General features: G+C 43.3%; 1 protein-coding gene across 5 annotated transcripts in view; it reads right to left on the bottom strand.

The window, feature by feature from the left end:
* Nucleotides 1–24,932, bottom strand: part of acacb (acetyl-CoA carboxylase beta) — a 38,266-nt gene that overhangs the window by 11,061 nt on the left and 2,273 nt on the right. The window contains exons 3-40 of one of the 5 annotated variants that reach the window (XM_042101157.1): nt 16,539–16,671; nt 16,044–16,182; nt 15,846–15,955; nt 15,407–15,488; nt 14,863–14,961; nt 14,153–14,262; nt 13,799–13,909; nt 13,350–13,559; nt 12,935–13,105; nt 12,481–12,642; nt 11,858–12,021; nt 11,485–11,635; nt 11,287–11,390; nt 11,111–11,192; nt 10,834–10,979; nt 9,782–9,932; nt 9,528–9,662; nt 9,065–9,211; nt 8,604–8,792; nt 7,853–7,953; nt 7,417–7,505; nt 7,121–7,245; nt 6,699–6,812; nt 6,493–6,498; nt 6,187–6,300; nt 5,974–6,063; nt 5,228–5,346; nt 4,849–4,884; nt 4,584–4,625; nt 3,865–3,888; nt 3,160–3,306; nt 2,694–2,796; nt 1,945–2,052; nt 1,309–1,365; nt 1,166–1,207; nt 773–988; nt 346–501; nt 15–218 (exon numbers count right to left, since the gene is read on the bottom strand). In XM_042101157.1, coding sequence (XP_041957091.1) covers nt 15–218; nt 346–501; nt 773–988; nt 1,166–1,207; nt 1,309–1,365; nt 1,945–2,052; nt 2,694–2,796; nt 3,160–3,306; nt 3,865–3,888; nt 4,584–4,625; nt 4,849–4,884; nt 5,228–5,346; nt 5,974–6,063; nt 6,187–6,300; nt 6,493–6,498; nt 6,699–6,812; nt 7,121–7,245; nt 7,417–7,505; nt 7,853–7,953; nt 8,604–8,792; nt 9,065–9,211; nt 9,528–9,662; nt 9,782–9,932; nt 10,834–10,979; nt 11,111–11,192; nt 11,287–11,390; nt 11,485–11,635; nt 11,858–12,021; nt 12,481–12,642; nt 12,935–13,105; nt 13,350–13,559; nt 13,799–13,909; nt 14,153–14,262; nt 14,863–14,961; nt 15,407–15,488; nt 15,846–15,955; nt 16,044–16,182; nt 16,539–16,671 — 4,489 coding nt within the window. The remainder of the gene's footprint in view (nt 1–14; nt 219–345; nt 502–772; nt 989–1,165; nt 1,208–1,308; nt 1,366–1,944; nt 2,053–2,693; nt 2,797–3,159; nt 3,307–3,864; nt 3,889–4,583; nt 4,626–4,848; nt 4,885–5,227; nt 5,347–5,973; nt 6,064–6,186; nt 6,301–6,492; nt 6,499–6,698; nt 6,813–7,120; nt 7,246–7,416; nt 7,506–7,852; nt 7,954–8,603; nt 8,793–9,064; nt 9,212–9,527; nt 9,663–9,781; nt 9,933–10,833; nt 10,980–11,110; nt 11,193–11,286; nt 11,391–11,484; nt 11,636–11,857; nt 12,022–12,480; nt 12,643–12,934; nt 13,106–13,349; nt 13,560–13,798; nt 13,910–14,152; nt 14,263–14,862; nt 14,962–15,406; nt 15,489–15,845; nt 15,956–16,043; nt 16,183–16,538; nt 16,672–24,932) is intronic. The other 4 variants (XM_042101158.1, XM_042101161.1, XM_042101159.1 and 1 more) reach the window with 4 other exon arrangements.

Below are 24,932 nucleotides of genomic sequence, written 5' to 3'. Positions count from 1 at the left end.
TCTTTTACTCATACCTGTCCAGAGCTGGGGTCAGTGACCTCCTTGTAGAGGCTGATGTCCAGGTAGTAGCCCGACTCGTTAGTGAGGAAGAGACGGACGGGGACAGCGCTCCCAGTGGCGGTCAACCGGATGTTGATCTTCACCTCTGCCTGCAGGACACGCAGCTTCCAAAGCCGGCTGCCATAACGCATCACCATGGTGCGCACAGACTCCTCAATCTACAAGAGGCAGTCAGGGACTTTTCATGACTACATACAGAAAAAAAAGTCCTGAAAACTAGCCATAATCGCACAAAGTTGTGCTAAGTTTGATGAGTGAATTGACACAGCATGGATGTGCAGAGACCTTGGAGGGGTCCATGATGACTGTGGGGACAAAGTTGAGGAAGATGTGGTTGCAGTCGGTGCGGACGGTGGTGTTGCTGAAGGCCACCTCCAGCTCATCCATAGCCTCCAGCAGCAGCCGCTCCCCTTCATTCTGGAGGTACTCAAAGGAGGCCTCCTACAGGGAGAACACAGAGGACGGGATGAGAGAATACACAGAGAAAAGTTGGGGTTAATCAACAACTGAACGTATAGAAGAAGTCGTTTTTAAACTTTTAAAACTTTAAAACTAAGAAACAAAACTCTTCGAGAAAGCCTTTTACAGGGTTTTGTTTATTGACCCAGAGGAAGCACAAATAAGTGAGGTAAAACTGTTTACGAAAAGTTATATCAATTTCTAGTTAACCTTATCTACCCCATGACACACTGTATGGGTGGAGCATTGTTACCTTGGTGATTAGGTCAGAGTGGCGGATGATGGCCCGGATGAAGAAGCGGTAGTCGGTGACCTCTGCTCCCTGCTCGACGCGGGCGGCGCCCCGGTACAGGTGCATCTTGTGGTTGGCGCAGGGCACAGCGTTCAAGTCAAAGTTGCGCATGCGGTTGAGCTCCAGCTGGAAGGCCAGTGCTGGTTCCAGGTTCCTGTAGATGCGGTCCTCCTGGAACTACGGGAGGAACAGCAGATGACAGATCAGATCAGCAGGGACTAGGGAACTACTGTCTTAAGTCCTCAAAGAGAGGAAAACTTCTAGTGTATGAAATTATATGCAAAACAAGTTTTGTACAAAACATCTACATTAAATTCAAATGTCTATACTTTGTAATAATATTTCATATTTTACCTCATCTCTGGCTCTGAAGGTGAAGAACTTGGGGAATTCCCGCTTTATGGAAAAAAAAGAGAATTTCCTTCACTTGGCAAACATCTTAAAAAGAAAAGCTTCAATTAAAAACAAAAGTAAAAAAAAAAAAATTGGTACCTTACCCTTTGAGCAACTAAAAATGTAATTCTTCTGATGCCGTAATCGTACAGGAGTGATTTCTGTAAAGATGTACACAAAAACAAATCAACGAAAAAAGGCTTTTGTTACTAGCCTAGAAATCTAGACGCGCCCCTAGCGGCAGCAAATTACTGTACATTTGCTGCCAGAGCTAGTCTAGCAACTCTCCGTTGGCTTGTGAGCTCCAGAAATCGAAACTTAATCAGGCCAATGAAATCGTGTATAGAGTCGTTAGTTGGGCTTAACATTATGATTGATGGCAGAGTTGCAACGGTTTGGCTTGAATTCCCTGCTACTTGAAAACAAATAAGATGGATGTTGCTGCTGGCGACAGTGTGACACGAGTTAAGCTTTTATTAAGTTGGCAAACGTTTGAACTAGCCAACTAGCTCCGCTGGTGGGAAACGTATGGGACTCATAGCGCTGCCGCTGTCCTATTGCGTGCAGAGGGAATTTGAAAGACAACTGATTATCCCGCCCCTCGGACTGAGCACTGCGAACGGTGAGTGCCCAGACCCTACATTTTAATGTGGGTCTGGCTCGTCAGGCTATTTTGTTACACTACAGTGAACAAACTTTCATCAGAACAAAAGCAGCAGAGACTCTTCTGCGGTACTGACCTTAGACTGGGCAAAGGTGGTGAATTCAGTGACCAGAGTGTCGTCATCCTCTGTGTCAGCCGACTTGATGGACACATTAATAATGTGGATGGGATTCTCCCTCATATTCTATAAAGGAAACAGAGGGTGTGCAATTGGTTTATTATGTGAAAGCATTAGACCTTGGACCCACACCTTTTCGACCACGTATAGTAAGCACAAGCAATACTACAGGCTTCAAAAAATATACGTACAGACACAATGCAGCAAACAGAGAGATTAAGATAAAACCCTTCATGCACCAGCTTCACCAGCATCCCTGTACGCTTGCACCTATTGCGAGGTGTTGCAAACTACACTACAGTGCCCCATAACATGCAGACAAGTGCTTGCTCTTGAAGCAACACCAAAGCGCTTTTCCTCTGTCGCATGCACGCTACTCGTTTATCCAGCACCGGCTTTGGAAACAACGACGTCCACAGACAAGTAGCATTTCTAGAGTATGTTGCATTTCATATGTTATATTAAAGTATGATGTATTGCGACATCAGAAGCAAGGCAAATTTGTAGTTTCTTATGTCTCATTTCATCGAAGTATAGATCCGCTACCGGATCTGGCAAACTTGCATAGTGCGGTTATAGCCGATAGAGGGTCGCAAAGCGAATGCAGAAGTGCCGTTCACCCTGTTACGAGGTACTTTTAAGGTACAAAAACTCTTTGGTGTTGCTTTAAGGGCTGCTGGTTTGGCGCCTGCCACAGTGCCACTCACCCTGGTGCTCTCCTCCTCATACAGGCTGGCGGTGGAGGCCTCCGAGAACAGAGGGCTGTCCAGAAACGGCTCAGCGAAACAAGCAATCACTTCATCAAAGTTCCTGTCAATAAGGACCATCGAACCAAATCAAAACACAGACATTGCACAAGAACATAATATTAAACACTGCACAAGAAAATATGGACTGTATCTCTATGCATGCAGAATGGAAAGGGTTCTATGAATACAAAACAAATAATCCTGAACCAAAGAAAGCTTATGAAAGTTTAAGAATTCATTGGAATGATATTGTCCCATTGTTCATTGTTCACTGTATATCTGAAACCTTAGTCTTTATACATTAGAATATGTGCTCTGTGGTGGTCACAGACCTCACTGGAGTCCCACAGACCCATGAGAGTCTCTCGACCCCCAGCCTTCATTGTGCAGACTGTTTTGTTTTTCTTTCTAGCCGTCTGCCTACCTCTTGAAGTCGTCAAAGCACTGGAAGGCCACCATGACGCCCATCCTCTGGCACGGGGGGGAGAAGGCCCCCTCCAGGAAGAGCTCGCTGCTCTGCCGCCTCATCTCCAGCTGCCCCCCTGAAGAGCCACTCACTGGCACCGACAACCTGGAGGGGGGGGGGGGGGGGGTGTGTGAAAAAGAGTCCAGTTACCATGGACACAGCGGAGGAATAATGTGGCACTATGGTGTACTAGGGGCCCTAAAACAGGCTCCCAAACAACAGAGGCAGAATCCATTATGTTAATGGAGCTGTGGGTGAGGATGTATGGAGTCCTCAGAACAGTGTGTCTATTGTGTCCACTCATTCACTCTGCGCTAGCTGGCAAACGCGGACACAGCCATTTATAGTGTGCCTCTGAATTACTTTCGGCCAAATGCAAGAAATCTTTGAATGCATATACAGTAGACCCACTCCAAAAAAACTACATGCACAATTGGAAGAAGGTGTGTGTAAACAAATACTCTACATGGGCACAACTGCGTTTACACTATCTACATACTCACAGGGAAGATCAAGAGGTGTACAGAACACTAACTAAGTAAATGGCACCGAGTTCTACTGTTAAGAAAGCCACACACACTGCATGCAGCAAACATTGCTATGACATCCAGCGTGTGGGGGCTTCTGATAGGCCACAGCAGGGGAGGAGAAGTGGTACTCTACCTGTTCAGTGTAGGGCTGCTGCCTCTGAAATAAGACAGGTGTGTGTTAGCAAGGGGGTCAGCATCCAAATCCTCTACCAAGGCATCAGCAGCAGTTTAATAGCACACAATTTTTTTACACAGAGTTTTATAATGCACTGTTCTTAACTGATTATACTGTTGTTACTGTTTACAGTTACTGAAATTAAGGAGTCATCAAAGCTTAGCATTACAGATGTTAAAATGTGCCAGCCTTGATTAATGGTCTGCTGCTTTGGAACAGTAGATGGGAGGCAGAGAGTGCCATGCTGGAATTCAACAGGCAAATAGCTCTGATCATTAATTGCACCACTTGTAGATTACATAAATAATTACTAGAATTAAATGTATATATTCTTCAGTCATTTGTAAATACATAGTGAAATACCTTCTCTCCCTATTAAAACCATACCTGTATGCCATAACCATAACTAAAAACCTAAAGCTGAATGGTCCACTAAAGGACTGTATGAAGCATGTAAAGGCATCATGTAAAACAGTACAGTAAGCAGGAGCAGTGCAGGGATAGGGATCCACATGTGTGGGGTAAGTCCACTATGTGGTTGTTAGGAGAGTAAATGGTTGAGTGGCTGCCCTGATGAACACTCATTCACATTCCTAGTTAGGATTTCAGTCATTATTAGAATGGGATAGTGGCAAACTCTTTCAGAGGTGCTGAGAAACGTAATCAAAATGTATTACTTGTTTTTCGCCATGGAATTAGTCACTCTGGCGTGAGGCTCTCTTGTTGGGAGAAACGAAAGACATAACAATAATAATAGTGTCAGCTGGTAAACGAGATGGGAACCAAATGAAGAAATGCTACGTTCAGATGGTTTTGGTAAGTAAAACTACGAGCCACAGAAATAACACTGTTTTGTTTGCCATTTAACATGTATATCACAAGTCACATATTCTGACTGAGGGCCGAATAAAGCCCTAGAATCTATAAGAAGAAAGTGGGTACCCTAGTCGGCCTGGTGTCTCTATGGGCTGGGACAAGCTGCAGATGGTGCCGTAACAGGGGGCAGGGGAAACCAACAGGACACAATTGTGATTACACAGATCCAACATGGATGGTTCATTAAGATTTTGAAATCCTTAGGGCTTTGGCCTTAGGGCTTCAGGATCAAATTTCAATCCCGCATTTTAATGTCACTCTATGATTGAATGATTGCCACAAAACATCACAATATAGTGCAAATTTATTGCAATACCTCTCATGCAATAAATAGCAAATGTTGTGGTGATGATGATGTGCTGTTGGGCCTAAGAGTGTGATTTTGGGAAACACATGCGAGAAATTCTGTGATTGAAATGCTGAACGGCTTTCTGGCCGGTGCTACCTGTTGGGGTGGGAGGTAGGCAACATGAACTGAAAATCAACGACACACGTCCCATCCTGCAGCTGGTGGTGCTGGAGGCTGTTGAGCTCATAAGCAATGTATCCCCGTCGCACATACACCTGAATATATACAGAATATATTAGGGAGAGCATAATGACTACAATGTATCCCCGTCGCACATACACCTGAATATATACAGAATATATTAGGGAGAGCATAATGACTACAATGTATCCCTGTCGCACGTACACCTGAATATATACAGAATATATTAGGGAGAGCATAATGACTACAATGTATCCCTGTCGCACGTACACCTGAATATATACAGAATATATTAGGGAGAGCATAATGACTACAATGTATCCCTGTCGCACGTACACCTGAATATATAGAGAATATTTTAGGGGGAGCAGAAATACTACATACAGAATAAATGACAAATTAACACCTGCTCATTTCAGTACATATACAGAATGGCAAAGAGTTTTAAAACATGATTGCTTGACTACTTTAAACTATTAAACTACTCTACTATGCATATTTTGTTGTGAAAATAAAAAAGAAAGGTGTACAAATAACAACTGCACTGATACACATTATAATACACTCTTTTCAGAATGAAGGTTCAACAGAAACTCAAATAAATTCAAGTTTGGCACACCGTTTACCTAAAACTGTAGGAAACTGTTGAGTCAGATGTCAAAGAAAAACACTTGCAGGAGACTATTTGCTGGGAATCTCACCTCAAGTGCGGCCATGCACACCACACGGTTCGAGTGGTAAAAGAAATCGGGCAACACATCAAAGATGGAGGTCTCGGAAAGGATTAGTTTCTGTAGCAAAGAAGAAAAAAAACAAGAACAAAAGTCTGTAAGTGAATGAATCTGTTTTATGCAAATTACTCTGAGGTGAATGAATTTGTGACAAAGTGGGTGAATCTGTGGAAACCAATTCACCTTGAGGTTTTCCGGGCAGAACTGATGGCCGTACATATCAATGGCCGACAGGAAGATGGACTCCACTTGGTTGTGCCTGAGCTCATAGGAGGGCAGGTGTGAGGCGATCAGCACCTGAGAAAAGAACGCCCCTGAGTCATAGAAAGCCTCCATGGACCAAAGGTCAGAGACACACAGACGTGTGGTGTGGTGTGGTGTGTGGAGACTGACTGACTCTCCTGAGGAACACGCCGCCTGTTCTTACTTACTTTGGTGTAGCACAACCTAACCTTTTTACTGAACATTTCAACCTACAACTGGACCAACCTGTTTCTTCATATATAAAAAAAAAACAATCAAACAAAACAAAAAAAAAAAAACACAATAGAGAGACATTTTACAAGTGTACACAATAGGGCCTCAACTACACTATATTAAGCATGATTCTCTTCTAGTCTTAACCACTTGGCTATTGTTAATAAGCAACATGTTGGTTCTGTGGGAGCAGGTCCCCGATGTTCATATGGGCATACCTGTCTGGCGCGCAGGGCCACCTTGGAGTTCTCCATCTTGCTGAGTTGGGTGAGCTCATTCAGAATGGTCATCAGCTCATCAGCGAGAGTGGGGTCCCTCCCGCACAGCTGGTCCTTGAAAACCAAAGCAATCTCCACATTATAACAGAGCAGAGCACGCCTCACCTCAACTTCTCACGTCATGCCTCCATACTGTAAGAGCAATTTGCTTCTATTGCACCTGTTGAACTTGAACAGCTCTAAAACTGTATGTATATCAGCAAACTGCAGTCCGTCATTAGATTAGATTAGATTATTAGACTTTAGACAGCTTTAGAATGAATTCAGTTGCATGTATCCAGTTGGATTTGAGCCACATTTAACAATACAATCACAAATATGGATCCACTTAAAACACATAGGAGTATGGAGCACAGCCTTACAATGAGCATGGTGACCAGGATGTTCTTCTTGGAGACCTGGGCGTGGGAGAAGATGAACTGCAGCACAGGGGCCATGTCTGGCTTGTACTGCTCCCTCAGGTTAATCACACACTTATCATAATGAGCTGGGGCACAAAGCACAAAGTCAAATAGATAAACTTGGAAGGACACTGGAAGTATGGAGTCCAATAAAATTTAGTAATTTATTTTCAAAAAACACAACATCAACAACTACTGTTGATAGTATATATACTCTATGTAAGTTACACAAATGGAAAGAATGTGTAGACATTTACCTTGCTGAAACTGCACCTCCACTTGCAGGTATCTCTTCAGCAAGTCTAACACCACAGATTTCATGTAGCCTCTGATACCACTGCGATACCTGAACAAAACACATGGAGTCAATCAAGTCAAAATGACACCTAAGTTACACTTTAATTAGCTTAATTTACACTGTATGACTGATGACTTTTTGCTGTCGTTTTATTCACTAGAATCAATGTCAATCAATCAATGTTTTTTTTTTTACTTTATTTGAATCAATGTCTTTTAATGGAATATTTCCTCCACCTGGACTCTTCCTTCATGTTTAAATAGACGTGTACAGACTGCTGTGTTCCCACTGACACTAGGGAAAAGGTCAGTCAACTCTACTTCCCCTTCGACATAGCACGGACCCTGAAAATGGGCACCTTTACAACTCTTGATATATGACAGGGAGGTTCTGACCTCTGTACCAGCTGTACGATGCTCTGGGTATTCATGAAGAAGACCTCACGGTCAGCCTTCCTCTGCAGGGTGGCAGCATGGCTGTCAAGTATGTTTGCAATCTGTTACGTGATGACAGAAACAGGCTTGGAATGACGTCTAGGAATAATCTGCTATCAGTTGAGAAGCAGTGCACAGAGATAAGAGTGACTATAAACATGGCATGTTTTTTTTAAAACCAGCAAAAGTTGCCAAGTAGCCTCATCACCACAAGCTGTACAATTTTGAAATGCCATAGTACCCCCCTGAAGGTCAAGCAGGAATACTTATGCTGCATCATTAATGTGCACAGTGCACACTTTTTTTGCAGACATTTTGCTGATATTTTTATATGAGACTGTGATCATTAACATTCGATCTTTCAATGTTTCAACAGAACTGTAATTGTAATCCAAAGAACAAGAGTCTTTTCACATATACACAGGAAAAGGTGCGAAAGGGAGATTACCCAAAGTGGCCGATCAACATCAAAGTCCATTTAACAATGCACACAGTATGACACAGGATATAACCACAATAACAGCAAATTAGCTGGCAGCAGTCACAAAGACATGTTGTACCCGGGATCTGTCAAAGGCCATCACTCATGATACAACATGCACTGCCAATACGCCCAGGCAAACAACCAAAGCAGCAAAAAAAACAAAAAACAAACAACAACAAAAAAACATCACATGCTTAAAGCAACAGAGTGAATGGTGTGAGCACTGACCCTCTGGCCGGGAAACTGGCAGAGGACGGAGGTGATGTTGCTGGCATACTGCGCCATGACTTTGCGGATGGCCTTCTCCACGGTGACGGGCACGCGGCCCGACACGCTGGTCATGATCTCCTGCAGCTCCAGCAGGGGCAACGAGGGGTCACGCAGGGTCTTCATCAGGCTGCCCACCCACTTCTTCATCTGCAAGACACACACACACACACACACACACACACACACACTAACAAATGTCAGTCACACACACACTAGGAAAATGGTGGGCCCACACTACACCTCACACGAGTCCCCAGAGGACACAAACGCCCAACCTCACAAAAAAAAGCACAATTCTTCTTATTTTTAATACAACAAGAATGCAGGGTGCAAAACACCAGGTTCCTTAAGGTTTTCAGTATGAAATAAAAGTTCAGCTATCATCATTGAGATTGGCGTCTGGGCACGTGTCCTCTGACCTTAATACTGAAGTAGGGTTCCGGGAGGCAGAAGCCATCCATGATCTTGACCAGGTTCTCCAGCACGCTGTGGAACACCTGATGGAGCTTCTCCCCCACGATGGGCAGAGGCTCCTGGGGCGGCAGGGACGCAGTGTTCAGCTCCACCTGGAGCATGAGAGGAGGAGGAGGAGAGAGGTAAGTGGTGTGTGCTGTCAACATGCAACTGTCTTTGTCAGTTAGTCAATTTTGTCTAAATTTTATTCAATTTCATCCTTGTCACTTTGGATGAAAAGCGTCTACAGTATGGCTAAATGTAAGTGTCAATCTCGTGTGACTAAACGGACACCAATGACACAAACACATACCAATCACGGCCTAAATGAAAAGCAGAGCTCCTCTACCAAAACTCAGAGCTCAACCTGAACATCTCACAACAGGGCTGAGTGATGTAACTGTAAAGCAGAAGAAACCAGGTGCTGACCGGGTGGATGCTGCTAGGGTCGTCCAGCTCCAGGCGTGCCACCATGCAGCCCGGTTCCAGCACTGCCCCGGGCCTCTTCACAAAGTGCACACAGCCCGACTCCTCCACGGTCAGGCTCATGACCATCTTCATCACCTACAAAAGACAGCACACAAATCAACTATTCAGATGTTCAAACACATAAGCCTGAAGACTACGCTACCCAAAGTGCATTATTAAAGATGTCAATGTGTATGTTGGGAATGATGGGTCACCTCTATCTCAGCGTAAGGGTGACCTGCACAGATATGACCCCCGTCCTCCACCATGTACTGCAGCAGCTTGCCTGCAGAGGGCGATCTGAGCACCGTGGGATCTTTCTCCTTCTCAAACACACACGTCTTGTTTCCAACAGTAATGCGATACCTGCAAAGAACACACCTTAAGTGATCTGCAAAGAACACACCTGTGGGCTATACTACGAATCTCGATTAGTGGGTTAGCAAGGTATGTTGCGCTCTAAGCCAGGGTATGTTGTGACACGAAAGTGCCTCTGTTTTAGCGTCTCTGTATCACCATGATGTCTTATGCTGCCTACCAAACCTGGTCGGGGCAGGTTATGTGCTAAGTTATAGCTCAAATCGTGTAAAGCTACTGCCTACTGACCAATCAAATATCTTGAAAAACGAAGTTCTCTCACGTGTAAACTAAAACACTAAAAATGACTGCAGTCTAGACTATCGCTCATCAATGCGGAAGTAATCGTTTTTTAATATAGGCGGTCTTGTGCGTCTCCACGTTTCACAATTGGCCAATATCATCCCAACACCGAGAACGCGTACAGATCTGAGCTGAAAGCCTAGTTTTGCAAATATATCACATAACTGCTATCGTAGTATCACTTAACTTATACCTCTGAGTCAAGGCTTTGTGTAGCTTTGATATGTCTAGATAGCCTAGATACAGTATGTCTAACGTGCTTCGTAGTATACCCCACTTAAGTGGTCTGCAAAGAACACAATTTGCGTGAACAGTGCATCTGCTCACTGTGAAATTCTGGCCAAACGGCTAAAGGCTGACATTGTTATTCTGCAACCAATGTTTGCACGTTTGCACATAACAATGCATGTGCATCAACAGGCTTAAATAGACCACCAATTTGGGTAAACAGCACACGATTTTGTTCAGTTTGTCAAACCTGGCTAAACAACACAAGATTAGCTAAATCTGTGAAGTCTGTCAAACCTAGCTAAACACCTCTTTTAACCAGAATCTCCACAGTCTAGGGATTGGCGGGATCTGCATCATGGTTTGGGTGGACCCTCACCTGTCCACCTCCTCCTTCATGTAGGTGGTGTGACTGCTGCCGTTGTAGGACAGCAACAGACCTCCGTCACTCAGCCGGTGGACATCGATCTCAATGTCAGAGCAGTTCATGACGATGACATAGGTGGTAGGGGACTGGCGTGCCACCTGAGTAACACACACACACACACACACACACACACACACACATTAAGAGAGCAGTGGCCAGGTTAAAAAGAGGTATTTCCTTTAAAAGGTAAATCTCAGAATGACTGCTAGTATTGAAATGTTTTGTTTACCTTAAGGTAGTATTTCACTCCATCGTAGATGAGGTCAACCTCAACAAAGTTCAGGAGACTAGCAGCAGGAAGAACTTGGCCCCTAAATGGACAACAAAAGCCGGATGGTCAGTAGGGTTTTCTCGTAAGACAACACCCACATTATTTGTTGTGTGTATTTGGTGCAGTAGTAGAACCTTTCAAGGGAGTGAAGGAAGTCGGCCATGCTCTTCCTGAAACAAGCATCTGCCACATGCAAGGAGCCACAGACAACTCCCAACATGGTGTCCGGCCTCTCGGCCTAGAGAATGAAAGAAAGAGAAACAAAAGTTTATTTCTGATGTATTTGTTGTGGTGGCGGTTATCTTTCCAATTCCATTCAGCTGGGCTCGTACTTGCACTTTCTCTGCAATGAGGTAGTCTAGCCAGCCAGTGTCGATTTCATTATTCCTGAAGCTCTCCGTCTCCAGCAGCTTGATGAGGTACTCCACAGTGGTCCGGAAGTCTCCACGTATGGACAGCTCTTTCATGGCCACCACCATGTTCCTGTTACACATTAAGACCTGTGTTAGCCATTTCTACATGACTAGTAAAGGAGGAAATAGGAAGCCTCCATAAAAATGTGAGTTTGGATGGTTTCCTTCTTAGAAAAATTAGGCTAAGTCACTGAGCAAGTTTCTGTGCATGTCATTATGAATACAGGACCACAAGTATAACAACATTCATAAGATTAATGTTAATACTTAAAAATGGGGCAAAAACACTTACGAAATTGCCTCCTCACGGTTCTCCCCCCAGGAGAAGCAGTGGCCAAACTGAGAGTCGGCAAACTCATGCAGACCGCCTGCAGCTCCGACGCTGAAGTAGCCCCACACGTTCTTACTGCTCCTGAAGTTCAGCTCCTGCACAGTGCCCGAGCTGGGCTTGAACCCCTACAACACACATCACACAGCAGATGACAAGGCAAATAATGGAAACACATTAACAAAGAGACATTGAACTAGTAAGAACTAGATGTACAAACTAAAAAAAACTTTGACAAAACATATATGACCGCACTACAGTTGCAGTTATAATGGCATTTACATTGATTCATCTATAATAATAATAATAATAATAATAATAATAATAATAATAATAATAATATTTTTGTATAGCACATTTCATACACAGAATGCAGCTTTACATGCAGTAAGTGCTTTACATTTGGAACACTAGATCTAGATGATGCTTTAATCCAAAGCGATCATGAGAAATGGCCATATAGTCATACATAACAGAGCTGTATTAGGAGAGGGGCACTGTATCTATACACTATGTGTCTATTGGTCCTAAAGAGCACTTAGTAAATAGCATTTAACATGTGGATCCAGGCAGCTGCCTGTGCTCACCTCGTCTGGGTTCTCACTGGTGATGCGCGCGGCGATGACGTGGCCCCTGGCGGACGGAACGCACTCTGGGGCCTCAAAGTTGATCACGGAGTCCCCCCAGGGACACTCACCGTAAAGCACACGGATCTCTTTGATCCTGTGCAATGGGATGCCCATGCCAATCTGCACAACAAATACAAAAAGCCATTAACATTTAAAACAGGACAGGTTTTTTTCTTTTTTGAAAAAGTAATATAAACATCATTGTGATGGTCCATCATTACTTAAACCTGTAGTTTTTGTCTTTCTAACCATTTCACTGGTCTTGCATGTATTTCAAAGGATGAAAGTGGCTTTTGCTAAGGCATGTGTGGACAACACACTCAACAGTGAGCTCAAGTTCCCAGTGGTGTGGGAATTGTGCCACCTGATGATCAGATGTCATGCTGCCTTGCCGGCTGTGTGACTACGGTACCTGTAGCTGAGCGGCGGGCAGGTTGACGTCTGCGATCATCTCAGTGCAGGGGTGCTCCACCTGCAGACGAGGGTTCAGCTCCAGGAAGTGGAAGTTGCCGTCTTCGGAGAAGAGGTACTCCACGGTGCCCGCGCTCACGTAGCCCACCATCTTCGCCAGACGAACGGCGCACTGGCACACACGAAGGGGACGGATCACTTTTCAACCTGATCTCAGTCAAAACATTCATGTGGCTGGCTAGGTGACCCAGGAGGACCATGCATAATTAATTTGTGAAGATCATCAAGGAACCTGACAGGTCTGCAAAGATGCCCAACTTCAACAGTATGCAATGTCATTTGCTTCTTTCAGCTCAGTCGCTCAGCACTATTGGGTGAGTGGAGGTAAATGCAGATGAACGGTATATTTATCTCACCCGCTCCATGTATTCGAATGTGGCTGATGCCGCGATGGTGGCTGGCGCCTCCTCTATGATCTTCTGGTGCCTCCTCTGGATGGAGCAGTCTCTGCCAAACAGGGAGATGGCGTTGCCGTACTGGTCAGCCAGGATCTGCACCTCCAGGTGGCGCGCGTGCTGTGCCAGCTGCATGATGAAGATGGGCGAGCCTGGCACCTCCGCTTGGACCTGGAAGAACCACAACAGCAGTAGGACTACCCACGTCATCTTGGATAATCAATGACCAGAAGAGCAGTGTTCAAAATCTGGCCACTCACTATCCAAACCAATCCCCCTTTATCAATCATTTTCTTTATCGGCACAGTCTATATTACATAATCCAGTGTGCCACTGTGATTTGTCCGCTCAACGCGGTCGTACAGCTTTAAGTGGAGAGGATAGAATAGGAAAAGTCCCGCAGCACTGACCTGTCTGAAGAAGTTGGGGAAGTCGTCAGCACACTCCACTTTCCTGATGCCCTTTCCACCTCCTCCCTCTGACGCCTTGATCACGATGGGGTAGCCAATCTTCTCTGCACTCTAAATACCAAATGAATCAGATGCAAATGAACATGGAACTGAACACATAGGATCGTTACAAAGGAGAATCGGAAAATGACCATGGATCAGCCTCAAACGTGGATCTTAAAAATCAACGCCATAAAAACATAGCACAACACCGGCCACAACTCAGTACTGCACACTCAATACTGCCCACTGCAGTGACCCTTTCAGTATGTGGATGAACAAGTAAATCATGCACTTTGAGAAGAGTGCCCTTACCGCCATCCCCTCGTCCACGTCCCTCACACACCCTTTAGCGTACAGGTCTGGAGGAACACTGATGACACGGCCCAAACTTTGGTCCTCCTCTGCCCACTCCACCAGCACGCCTGCGGTGACCAAGAGGACACGATTAACCTCCCACTTTTAAATCTCTTACTAGCGTATGTTCTTTTATCAGCTCACTTTATTATAATTTCATATGATAAATTTAAACCATCCCAAGTAAGCTCTGGACTGTGAGGGTGGTATGACAGTGGAGAAGAGGGTAGTCTGGGTGAGGGGGTAGTCTAAGTGAAGGGGTAGTCTAAGTGAAGGGGTAGTCTGGGTAAGGGGTAGTCTAAGTGAAGGGGTAGTCTGGGTAAGGGGTAGTCTGGGTAAGGGGTAGTCTGGGTAAGGGGTAGTCTGAGTGAGGGGCAGTCTGGGTAAGGGGTAGTCTGGGTAAGGGGCAGTCTGGGTAAGGGGCAGTCTGAGTGAGGGGCAGTCTGGGTAAGGGGTAGTCTGGGTAAGAGGTAGTCTGAGTGAGGGGCAGTCTGTGTGAGGGGTAGTCTGAGTGAGGGGCAGTCTGGGTGAGGGGCAGTCTGGGTGAGGGGTAGTCTGGGTAAGGGGTAGTCTGAGTGAGGGGCAGTCTGGGTAAGGGGTAGTCTGGGTGAGGGGCAGTCTGGGTGAGGGGCAGTCTGGGTGAGGGGCAGTCTGGGTGAGGGGGATACCTGAGCCGCTCCAGGGGAGAATGGGGATGTCCGCACTCTGGGCCACAATGGAGGAGGCCACCTTATCCCCCAAAGCCCACATGGCCTTACTGGAAGGACCTGAATATACAGACACATACATTAATTAATATACTGTACATACAAACATGCATACATATAATACACACACACTCCATAGTATATGTACATACAAACATGCATACATATAACTCCACACACACAAAGTACATTTATGCATATACACTCTCACATAAATACATTTTGAATTACAATTTAATTTGTAATTTAACAATTGTACTTATAGAGCGCCAAAACATTACACATGTCTCATGGCGCTTTACAGAGTGTTAGACAATCAGAGAAAAGAAAAGAAAAGAAAAGAAGGGCCATGGGTAACAGGGGCGAGGAAAAACTCCCTAGAAATGGAGATACATATAAATACATCAATACACACACACACACATTAACATCTATCCGTGCATGCATGCATAACAACTGTGTATAACTGTGTATAACTGTGTCAGGGTGGTCCCGAGTGGTTCACCTAAGAAGATGATCCCAGCCTTGTGCAGCAGCTCTGGGAGTTTGGGGTTCTCTGATGCATGGCCCCACCCCGCCCACACCGCCTACAACCAGAACATACATCACAAACCATCAGGCAGGGAATGCAAATAACCACTTTTGACAAGATTATTACCTCCTGGTTATAGATTATCCATATAGATTCAATACATTACACTACCTCATACACTTTCAGTAAAGCCAGTTTATAACTCTGCTTATCACACGTTCCATTGCTTATCACACGTTCCACAACTGAATATGGCATAACTCCTAATTCAGTTCACACTTTCACACAGTTTGCATACAAATGCCTAGAATGGAGAATCACCATGTCATCTTATGCCCTATTCTACAGCTGACACATGTCATACTTTAAATATCTCCCTAGCTGTATAAGTCCAAAACATGACATCATTGACCTGCACTGGAATTCTCTTAGCGATATCCACAATCAGCTCCACATTGGCGTAGTTGTTGTTATTGGGGCCCCCTGGGACTGGCACGTAGTGGTCTGCCATCTTTATGTATTCTGGAGGAAGCAAGGAGACTGATATGAATCACTGTTCTTGGTTTGAAACACATGAAAGGGGAAGTTACTATTTGGCCTTTGGCCATACCTGCGTTTGCTTTGAGGTCCTCTGGGGTGACCATCACCACGAAGCGGATGGTTCTCTCGTTGCGGAACATGTCGTACGACCAGCGGCGGATGGATCGCATACATTTCACCGCTGCTATGCCATTGTTGGCGATGAGCACCTTATAATGAAATCAGAGAGAAATTTTGAAATGAAATTTGATAGTGTAAGGGCCAGCTGTCTCCATGGTGCATTATGGAGTCCAGTCATATAGAGCAGAACATTTCAAACAGTTAAAAATATCTACCTGGATTTGATCATTAACACAACACTTTTGACAGGTAGGGGAAGTGTGTGAAATTATCTATTTACAGTTTCACTACGGCCTGGATTTCCTACCTCTGTGTGTTTCCTCTGCTCCCTGTGGGAGTTCTTTTGACCTACAGCTAACCTAATCTCAAAGCTCGTAAGATTGTAAAGTAAAGCAAGGGCAGCAGTAACTATTTACACACAGACATACACACACAACAATCCTACCTTGTCTATGACCCGGTTCCCCCCAAATCGCGTGACGAATTCGGCCGGGGAGGCCACAGTGAAGTCTCTCTGTAAGTCCATTTTGCGATGCTCTCGTCCCTTCTTCACCAGGTGGGTGCCTGACATACTAGGCCTTGAGAGGGAGAGAGAGAAAGCTTAAATCATGTCATAGCTCAAGCTCAAATAAAAAAAAGTGAACTTTACCTCCCTTGCACTGACTAGCAGATAAGACTCAATGCCTCAAAAACATATCTGCTGGCTATAAACAGTTTCATACAGTAACAGTTGTTTCTCTCGGAATCATAGTAGTGCCATACTGGCTATAGGCCTGCATTTCTTTTGCTCGTTTCACCTTGAAAGTGTGCAAGAGGCTTGTGCAGCACTGTAGTACTATTTAAAGGAAACCGCTTTCATAAAGAAAGAGAATAAGTGCATCACTGTGATAACATCAAACTTTCATGAAGCAGAAAAGAAAACGAGTCAGCAGCTCTTGAACAATTTTCTCTATTCAAAATGCTATGCATTAATACAATACCTTTGGTGTTCATACTTCAAACATTATCTTAACATTTGTAAGGCAACAATAGAACATGAATAAAGTAGCCATTGGTAAAGGCCCTTTTACATAAATATCTATGCTATGCATTAATACAATACCTTTGGTGTTCATACTTCAAACATTATCTTAACATTTGTAAGGCAACAATAGAACATGAATAAAGTAGCCATTGGTAAAGGCCCTTTTACATAAATATCTATGCTATGCATTAATACAATACCTTTGGTGTTCATACTCCAAACATTATCTTAACATTTGTAAGGCAACAATAGAACATGAATAAAGTAGCCATTGGTAAAGGCCCTTTTACCTAAATATCTATGCTATGCATTAATACAATACCTTTGGTGTTCATACTCCAAACATTATCTTAACATTTGTAAGGCAACAATAGAACATGAATAAAGTAGCCATTGGTAAAGGCCCTTTTACCTAAATATCTACGTTTTTAAGTTTTCTTTTTTTCGATTTCAGAGTATTTTTCTTCCTTACCGACAGTCCCGTCTGTCACCTCATCTTGTCCAGGTGCACTGAGCTCATATACATGCTCACAGGGCGGTAGTGGCCAATCACAAGTTAATGTGTTATCAAGCCCTATCAGAACGCTTCAATTGATTTAGTACAACAGAATGGAAACACCTTCTCTAGCATAACTCTATGCAGAACAGATTTGGTATGCTTTTGAAATTAGCAAAAACATTTTAATTCAGGTTATTGCTTGTGATTGGTAACAATTATATATCATGATGGTAATAACAACAACAAATTCAACTTGAAGCTGTAGCATGTTCACCAGAGATTCCTCCTTATCATAGCAAGAGAAGAATAAATGATATAGGCTAACAGTTCAAATAACCTGATGGATCTACATGGAAGCCTGGTTTCTACAAAATTACCTTCATATTAGTGTCTCTCAGTGTTATCACAGATTTTGTTCAATTCCAGGAACTGGCAAGTGGAGACACAACATTGCAACATTAAACATTTAAGCAGGTTGTTTGACAGGCTTTCGATCACTGTATAGTGAGATTTCAGTTGACAAAATTGTGTTAGTGACGGAATTGCTGACTGCCGCAATCACCTTGTCTAAAATTAGATTTATCACTACTCCAAATGAGACACCTCTGCGCACCATGTTGGCTATAAGGCATATTAAAATTAAATTGGTTGAAAAATAAAGACTTGAAAATTAGGCTATAGTTAATTGAGAGCTCTAAGCTGGGACTCTAACCTTGGAGTTAAGTTACAATCACCGATCTATAAAGAACACTTCTTGTTCTTTACAGATCAATGGTTACAATATGCTTAGTACTGTAGATTCCCAAAATGGCAACAGTAGAATTCTCACGTCTGTGACATCACCTAGGAATCCTCAATAGCCTCCACTTCCCTGGAAAGTGGATCACTTTTAAATTTGGAGGTGCGGTTTCCTCAGTACACTGAATCGCTGGTCTTAGTCAGGCAGTGAACAACCCCAAAACACAGCTTTGTTATATAAGAATTATATATAATTGCACATCTTTGTTATACCAGGGGGCATTATTTTGTGTAACAAAAAAGGCAAAAGGGGCTTCCAATAAGTTTCCCAAGAGTTTTAATACCTAGAACAAAAATACTGAAATGGACACTGGGCTCTTGAGCTAATAAAACATATAAGGTTTATAGAGAGTTATAATTCTCTAAAAACAAACAAAACACAATCCATGTTTTGGTTTAGAAGCACATAGACCAAAACCAATCTAGCAGAGTTGTGTCTCCCTCCATGATGAAAACAAGCAAATACAACCCACAAGGCTTTCTTTTCTTCCAGGTGCCCCAACATGCATCATTCTCAAGATCAACGAAACAAAATATCCAACAAAAATAACAATTTCATCAACAACAGACACTATTTTACAGATAGAAAAACCTAGCTACACTGTAAACAGGGCACATAATAATTTCAGATCCTCTTTTTCAAAATAGCTAAGATTCCCCCCCCCCCCCCCCCCCCTCTTTGGAATGATGAATTAAACAGAAAAAAATAGATCAGTCTCATGTACTTACATGCATTTTTCTTACCTCTTCTCTCCCCAAGTTTTCCCTCCATCTTTATTCTACAAGAGGTTCCCCACACCAAAGTGCAAAACCAAGCTTTTTCTCACGCAGCTGAGTCTAGAGCCCCTTTATCCATAGCGACAGGGGCAGCCCAGTGCCAATTGAACCTGCGTCAAATTGGCTAGTGCAAAACATGGGCCACCACCCAAGTACCTGAGATTTTCAACAGGTCACACTCTTGCATCCAGCTTCACCAAAAAATGAAACACAGCAAAGCAAGACCACAGGCACCGACCACAGGCGTTCCTGTTGTGCGTAGCCTCTCTAAGCATTCAAATATTTAACTTTTTTTTCACAAGAGCAGCACCTCTGAAAAACAAATGGTGCAACGTCGGACCAAAATTGCAGCAGGTCATTATCCGGCTGCTTGTGAAAGTCAAAGGCAGGCACACTTGTACCATTAATAGTCCAGGGATGTGAAGCATGCAACAATAACACAGAAGAGAGCGTGCAGAGGTCGGGTGCTCCAGCAGAGGCAACGAGGGTGACGCTACACCCACCCCAACAGAAACATGAAGACAACATGACTGAATGACTGTATGCACTGTATGTCATGGCTTCACAAGTCAATCAATACAATCAATCAATACAATCAGTGATGTGTACTTTTTTTTACACTCACTTTTCAATACACACCAAACAAGTCAGTAAAAGTATCTTGGTATTACTGACTTCACCTTGGCCTTTGATTTAGCCTTCAGTTCAATAAGCCTGCTTACCGAATGTCTCATCAACTCGTCTCAAGCTCAAAATGCTTTCAACTTGACTATTTGAACACCATGTCATGGCAACAGGTTTTTTTGTTTCGTTTTCAAACTGGTTCATGTTCAAAATATCCATATGAAACTGTCACTTTAGAAAACAATTTGCTGAGCATAATACCCCAACACAGTCAAATGCTGAGTGCACGTTCCCAGAAGCTTAAAATAGACTGAGCAAAGAGCCTTTTGACATGTTGTACAGAGCATGCCTAGCCGCTGACAAGAAAGGAGGAACTGAACTTCCACTGACAAATCAAGCCTTCAACCTCAGCGGAGTAGGAGCCAGGAGAAGAGGTTATTTACCAAAATTTACCTTCTGCTTTGTTTTTCCGACATGACTTGTATCACAGCTTTAAGCAAGGGAAATGTCAGTGTTTTAAGCTATCTGAAATATTGTAGCCATTCTATAAAACTAGATGTACCGCACAGCGGTACAAAATATGACCGCCGCTCAGTCCTGTACATCCGTTCCGCGAAAATAAATCACACTTCAATTTGTCTCCATATTTTACTCCATCCCCCACTCTTGAAACTTTTGTGTATGCTTCTTTGGCATGCCTGAGAGTGTGTGTGCGGCTGCACAGACAGTAGCCTACTGGTGCTGAAAAGGTGAATAGATTGTAGAATAGCCAAAGAAGATGTAGCATTGTTATAAAACCTTTAAAATCTCTAAACAATCACAAGTAGGGCAGTTCATCACAGTTCATCCATTGCAACTGGATTGATGAAAGGTCACTTACACCTGTAGGCTACATTGTATTTGGGAAAAGCAAAAGGTATCAGCATAATGTTATTTATTTATTTTTATTTTTTTTTAATGTATTTATAAACAAAAACATCTCTGTCAGTTCCATGCCGTTTTCAACAGCTATCAAAAACAAAGGTCATTTTTGGATGGATGGATTTTTTGTGAATGTTTCTTCTTCTACATAAGATTTTAGTCATCTTTAGTTCATGTAATACTTTATTGTCAATGCACAAATTAAGTAACAGTAGTCTGAAACGTTATTGTTAATGCACAAATTAAGTAACAGTAGCCTAGTCTGAAACGAAATGCTGTTTTACATCTAACCAGTGGTGCAAATAACTGACATGTCCAAATGGGCCTTGATGAAATGCGTCGCTAGACTGTTCATACACATTTTAACGGGCCAAAGTTGAAGAGCTTTTGTCCGTTATTGTTCGTGCAAATATAGGCTGATTCATGTTCCCTTGCATTGTTTAACTGAGGTCCATGGCTAGTCTGGCTTTCATCAGACCAAGCTCAATCTTTTAAGAATTCAAAAAATAAATAGCGGGCAGATCATGCTGGGTTCACCCAGCCTAGTCCATAGGCACCCGATATTGTTTAATTTTCCGAATGAGATATACACGCTCTGGCTATTCTAAATGCAAAAATGCATCAGGGAGTTATGACAAAACGGTAACTAACAAACTAGATCCTAATAGAAAGCTGTTAGCTTCCATAAGCTACAGGTAGGATTATAAGGTAGGCCTATTTACAACATAAATTGTCAATAGGCTATGCTGGCGACACAAATAAAATCTCCTTTGGAAACCAATGGCTTACGCCTTACAGTATCAAGCGGACTTAAACTGTCATATCGTGGCGAAAAGTTGTAATAACATTCACGCAGCTCCATGAGTCAAGGAAAGCGCGAATGAAGTAGCCACTTCTAAATGGGACCCACTACACAGTAGCTTAAGGTGTTTTGCTAAAGCAGCCATAATGAAATGAAGGTGTCATTGTTTGGATACTTCACACACACGTGCTTTTTAATTTCACAGACTACAACTACCAAGCTGTAATCAAAGCACATCGATTCCCCTCTCACACCCTGCACGCACTTAAAACAAAATAAACAGGCGTCTCAGTCTCACGCATGTATAGGCAAAACTGTATCAGACCGGTGTAACGTTGGTAAATCTTCCATTGCACAGAATGATTTTGTAGCACGTGCAATAAATGACAGTCGAAAGATACAAACAGTGCTGCTATACATTTGCTTGGTATAACCGCATTTATAGTTTTCTACAAATGCAATCAATCAAATGCCTCCATCACTCAACCAATGCTAACGGTAACATTACCTAGGTCCTTATTGATATTACAAGATTAACGTACCTGCAGTAAAAACCCAAGCATGTCCGATAAACATCCTCAGATTTATTTCGGCTTCAAGAAGAAATGGGAATTACACTTCATGTGAACATTGTCCTATCCTTATTAGATGTTCGCTGCGGTAAATTACAGTCCTTGTAGGAAGCGTCCATTGTTTTTTCCAACCCACTTTTAACTTCCAACAAAATTACGTCTCACTGCAACGATGCGCCATCTAGTGGACAAACGACTACTTCTCGCCAATACTGAAAATGCAGCCATGATGATGATGATGAATATTTATTTTGGGTTTCTTTTAATCCTACTGAATTTGTAATTATGTATCGGCCGTTCTAATACCGATAGTATGTGGGTGCCTGTGTGTGTGCATGTGTATATGTGTGCACTGCCATTTACAGGCCAATGAGTGTACAGTCACTAAATGTACACATAACCTAATTTTTTTAGACCCCCCCATGGATGAAATTCTACGAAACTTGGCATACCCCCAGAGAATGCCAGGTCAATCATACACATAAAATTTGGTGCAGTTCTGAACATCTTAACTGAAGATAGGGGCGATTAAAGCAGAATAATATTGCATTTTCATTTTTTACCGGGGGGTGGGGGTGCAAATCACAAATGAGTGATTATGAGCCAGGTTGATGTGGGCCCTTGAGACCAACATACCATAAAAGATTCTTCATCCTCAGTGCCACGGTTCAGGTAGTTATTTAGGAAAAACTTTTTTTTTTTTTTTTGCGGTTTAGGGGGCCCAGCACGAGGGGGAGGGGGGGGGGGGGGGGGGTGGTGGTGGTGGTTCCCGGGGACGAAATGAAATTTTTCCGTAAAAGTCTAGTGGGGCTACATACCCACCAAATTTCATGTACCCCGGTGGTTCGGTGTCCCGGGTATCAATGACCAAAAATTCAGGGAGTAGATGACGGGAAAAATTCTTGAATTGTGTGCATGTGTGCGTGTACAAATTTATGTTTATGTGTGTGGGTGTGTGTGTGTGTGTGTGTGTATGTGCGTGCTTGTGTGTTTGCCTGCGTATGTGTGTTTGTGCATGTGCATGCATGCGTACATATGTCTACTGTGTGAGTATGTGTCATACGTATGATTACTGTAAATGTATGTGTGTGCGTGTGTATCTGTTTATGCACATGTGTGCACATGGAATGGGTTAACATGACCCCTGGAGGCAAACATACGGAAAAAATGGGTCATCCTAGGCCCTACAGTTCTCAAGATATTCACAGAGAACTGTGTCTGCCCTACCCTCCTTTCGGGGGGTCCAGTCCAGCGGGGGGGGGCTACAGATCAAAACGAAGAATGACGGTTCCATGCTATCCATGTGGGGGTACATGCCCACCAAGTTTCGTGTACCCCGGTCTTTCAGTGTCCCGGGAATCCTTGTTGGTGTACGTCACTAAATGTACACATAAATTATTTTATTGTAAGGCCCCCCATGAACGAAAGTACTCAAAACTTGGCATGCATTCGGAGGATGTCATAATGATCCTACACTTTTAATTTCGTGCAGTTTTGACCTTGTCAGCCAGAGATATTGTGATGAAAACACCTAATTTTTTGCTTTTTAATTTTTAACTAGGTGGCGCTATACATGAAATAAGTGGTAATGGGATGGGTTGACATGCCCCCTTAAGACCAACATACATAAAAAAGGTGGACCTCCTAGGCCCTACGGTTCTCGAGACATTCACAGAAAACTGTCTCCGGCCACCTACAGGCCAGTTGGTGTATAGTAACATAAATTCATTTATTGTGTGGCCCCCCATGAACGGAATTCCACGAAACTTGGCGTGCATACAGAGGGTGTCATAATGATCCTACACTTCCAATTTCGTGCAGTTTTGACTATGTTAGGTCACAGATACCTTCAATTACAACACCTCATTTTTACTTCTTTGTGTTTAACTAGGTGGCTCTATACATGAAATGAGTGGTTATGGAATGGGTTGACATGGCCCCTTGAGATCAACATACAAAAAAAAAATGGTCCTCCTAAACCCTACGGTTTTCGAGATATTCACAGAAAACTGTGTCTGCCCTACCCTCCTTTCGGGGGGTCCAGTCCAGCGGGGGGGTCAAAAACGATGATCAAAACGAAAAACGATGGTTCCATGCCATCCATGTGGGGTTACATGCCCACCAAGTTTCGTGTACCCCGGTCTTTCAGTGTCCCGGGACTCATTGACGGAAATTTGGGCATGCGAAAAATAAAAAAATAAAAAAAAGAAGAAAAAAAAATAAAAAATCTGACTAAACCTATATGACCGCCGCTTCGCTGCGCGGCGGTCATAATAATACATTTTCAAATCTAGCCCAGCACACACCTGATTTTCAGGCACAATGGTTGAGAACTTCAAGCCCTTTTATGTACCTTAGCAAAACAACTTGGCTCAAAGGCCTGACTGAAGATCAAGCAAGGGATGAAACTAGTGTGCTTTCGCATTAGCCCACTTCTGTACTTATTGAGAACGTAACATAGTCCTAGCCCCCAGTGACACAGTTAAGGAGAAGCACAGTCTGCTAGGTTATAATAAGCTTTGATCCTGAATTACACCCATGGTGTGCCATTGTAACAACTTCTGAAGCTGAGGCACTTGAGGCTAGTAAACAGCTGTGACTGAGTGACACTGCTCAGTCACAGTTGTTTAGGGCGCTGCACAACACTTCTGCCATGTGAGGTAGATTTATGGCAAATCTATTTTTCTACTTAGCTATGGAATGCAAAGAGGTAAGAGAGACAGTGCATATGACTCAGTCACTTCATAGTTTTCCAGTGGAACAAGACAGGCAGTGATCTTGGCCTGTGTTTATTGCCCTTCATAGGTCCAAGGGCAACAGCA

Source organism: Alosa sapidissima, chromosome 8, assembly GCF_018492685.1.
Source record: "Alosa sapidissima isolate fAloSap1 chromosome 8, fAloSap1.pri, whole genome shotgun sequence".
Lineage (NCBI taxonomy): Eukaryota > Metazoa > Chordata > Actinopteri > Clupeiformes > Clupeidae > Alosa > Alosa sapidissima.
Note: the sequence above shows the minus strand (reverse complement) of the source record. Positions and strands in the feature narration are given on the sequence as shown.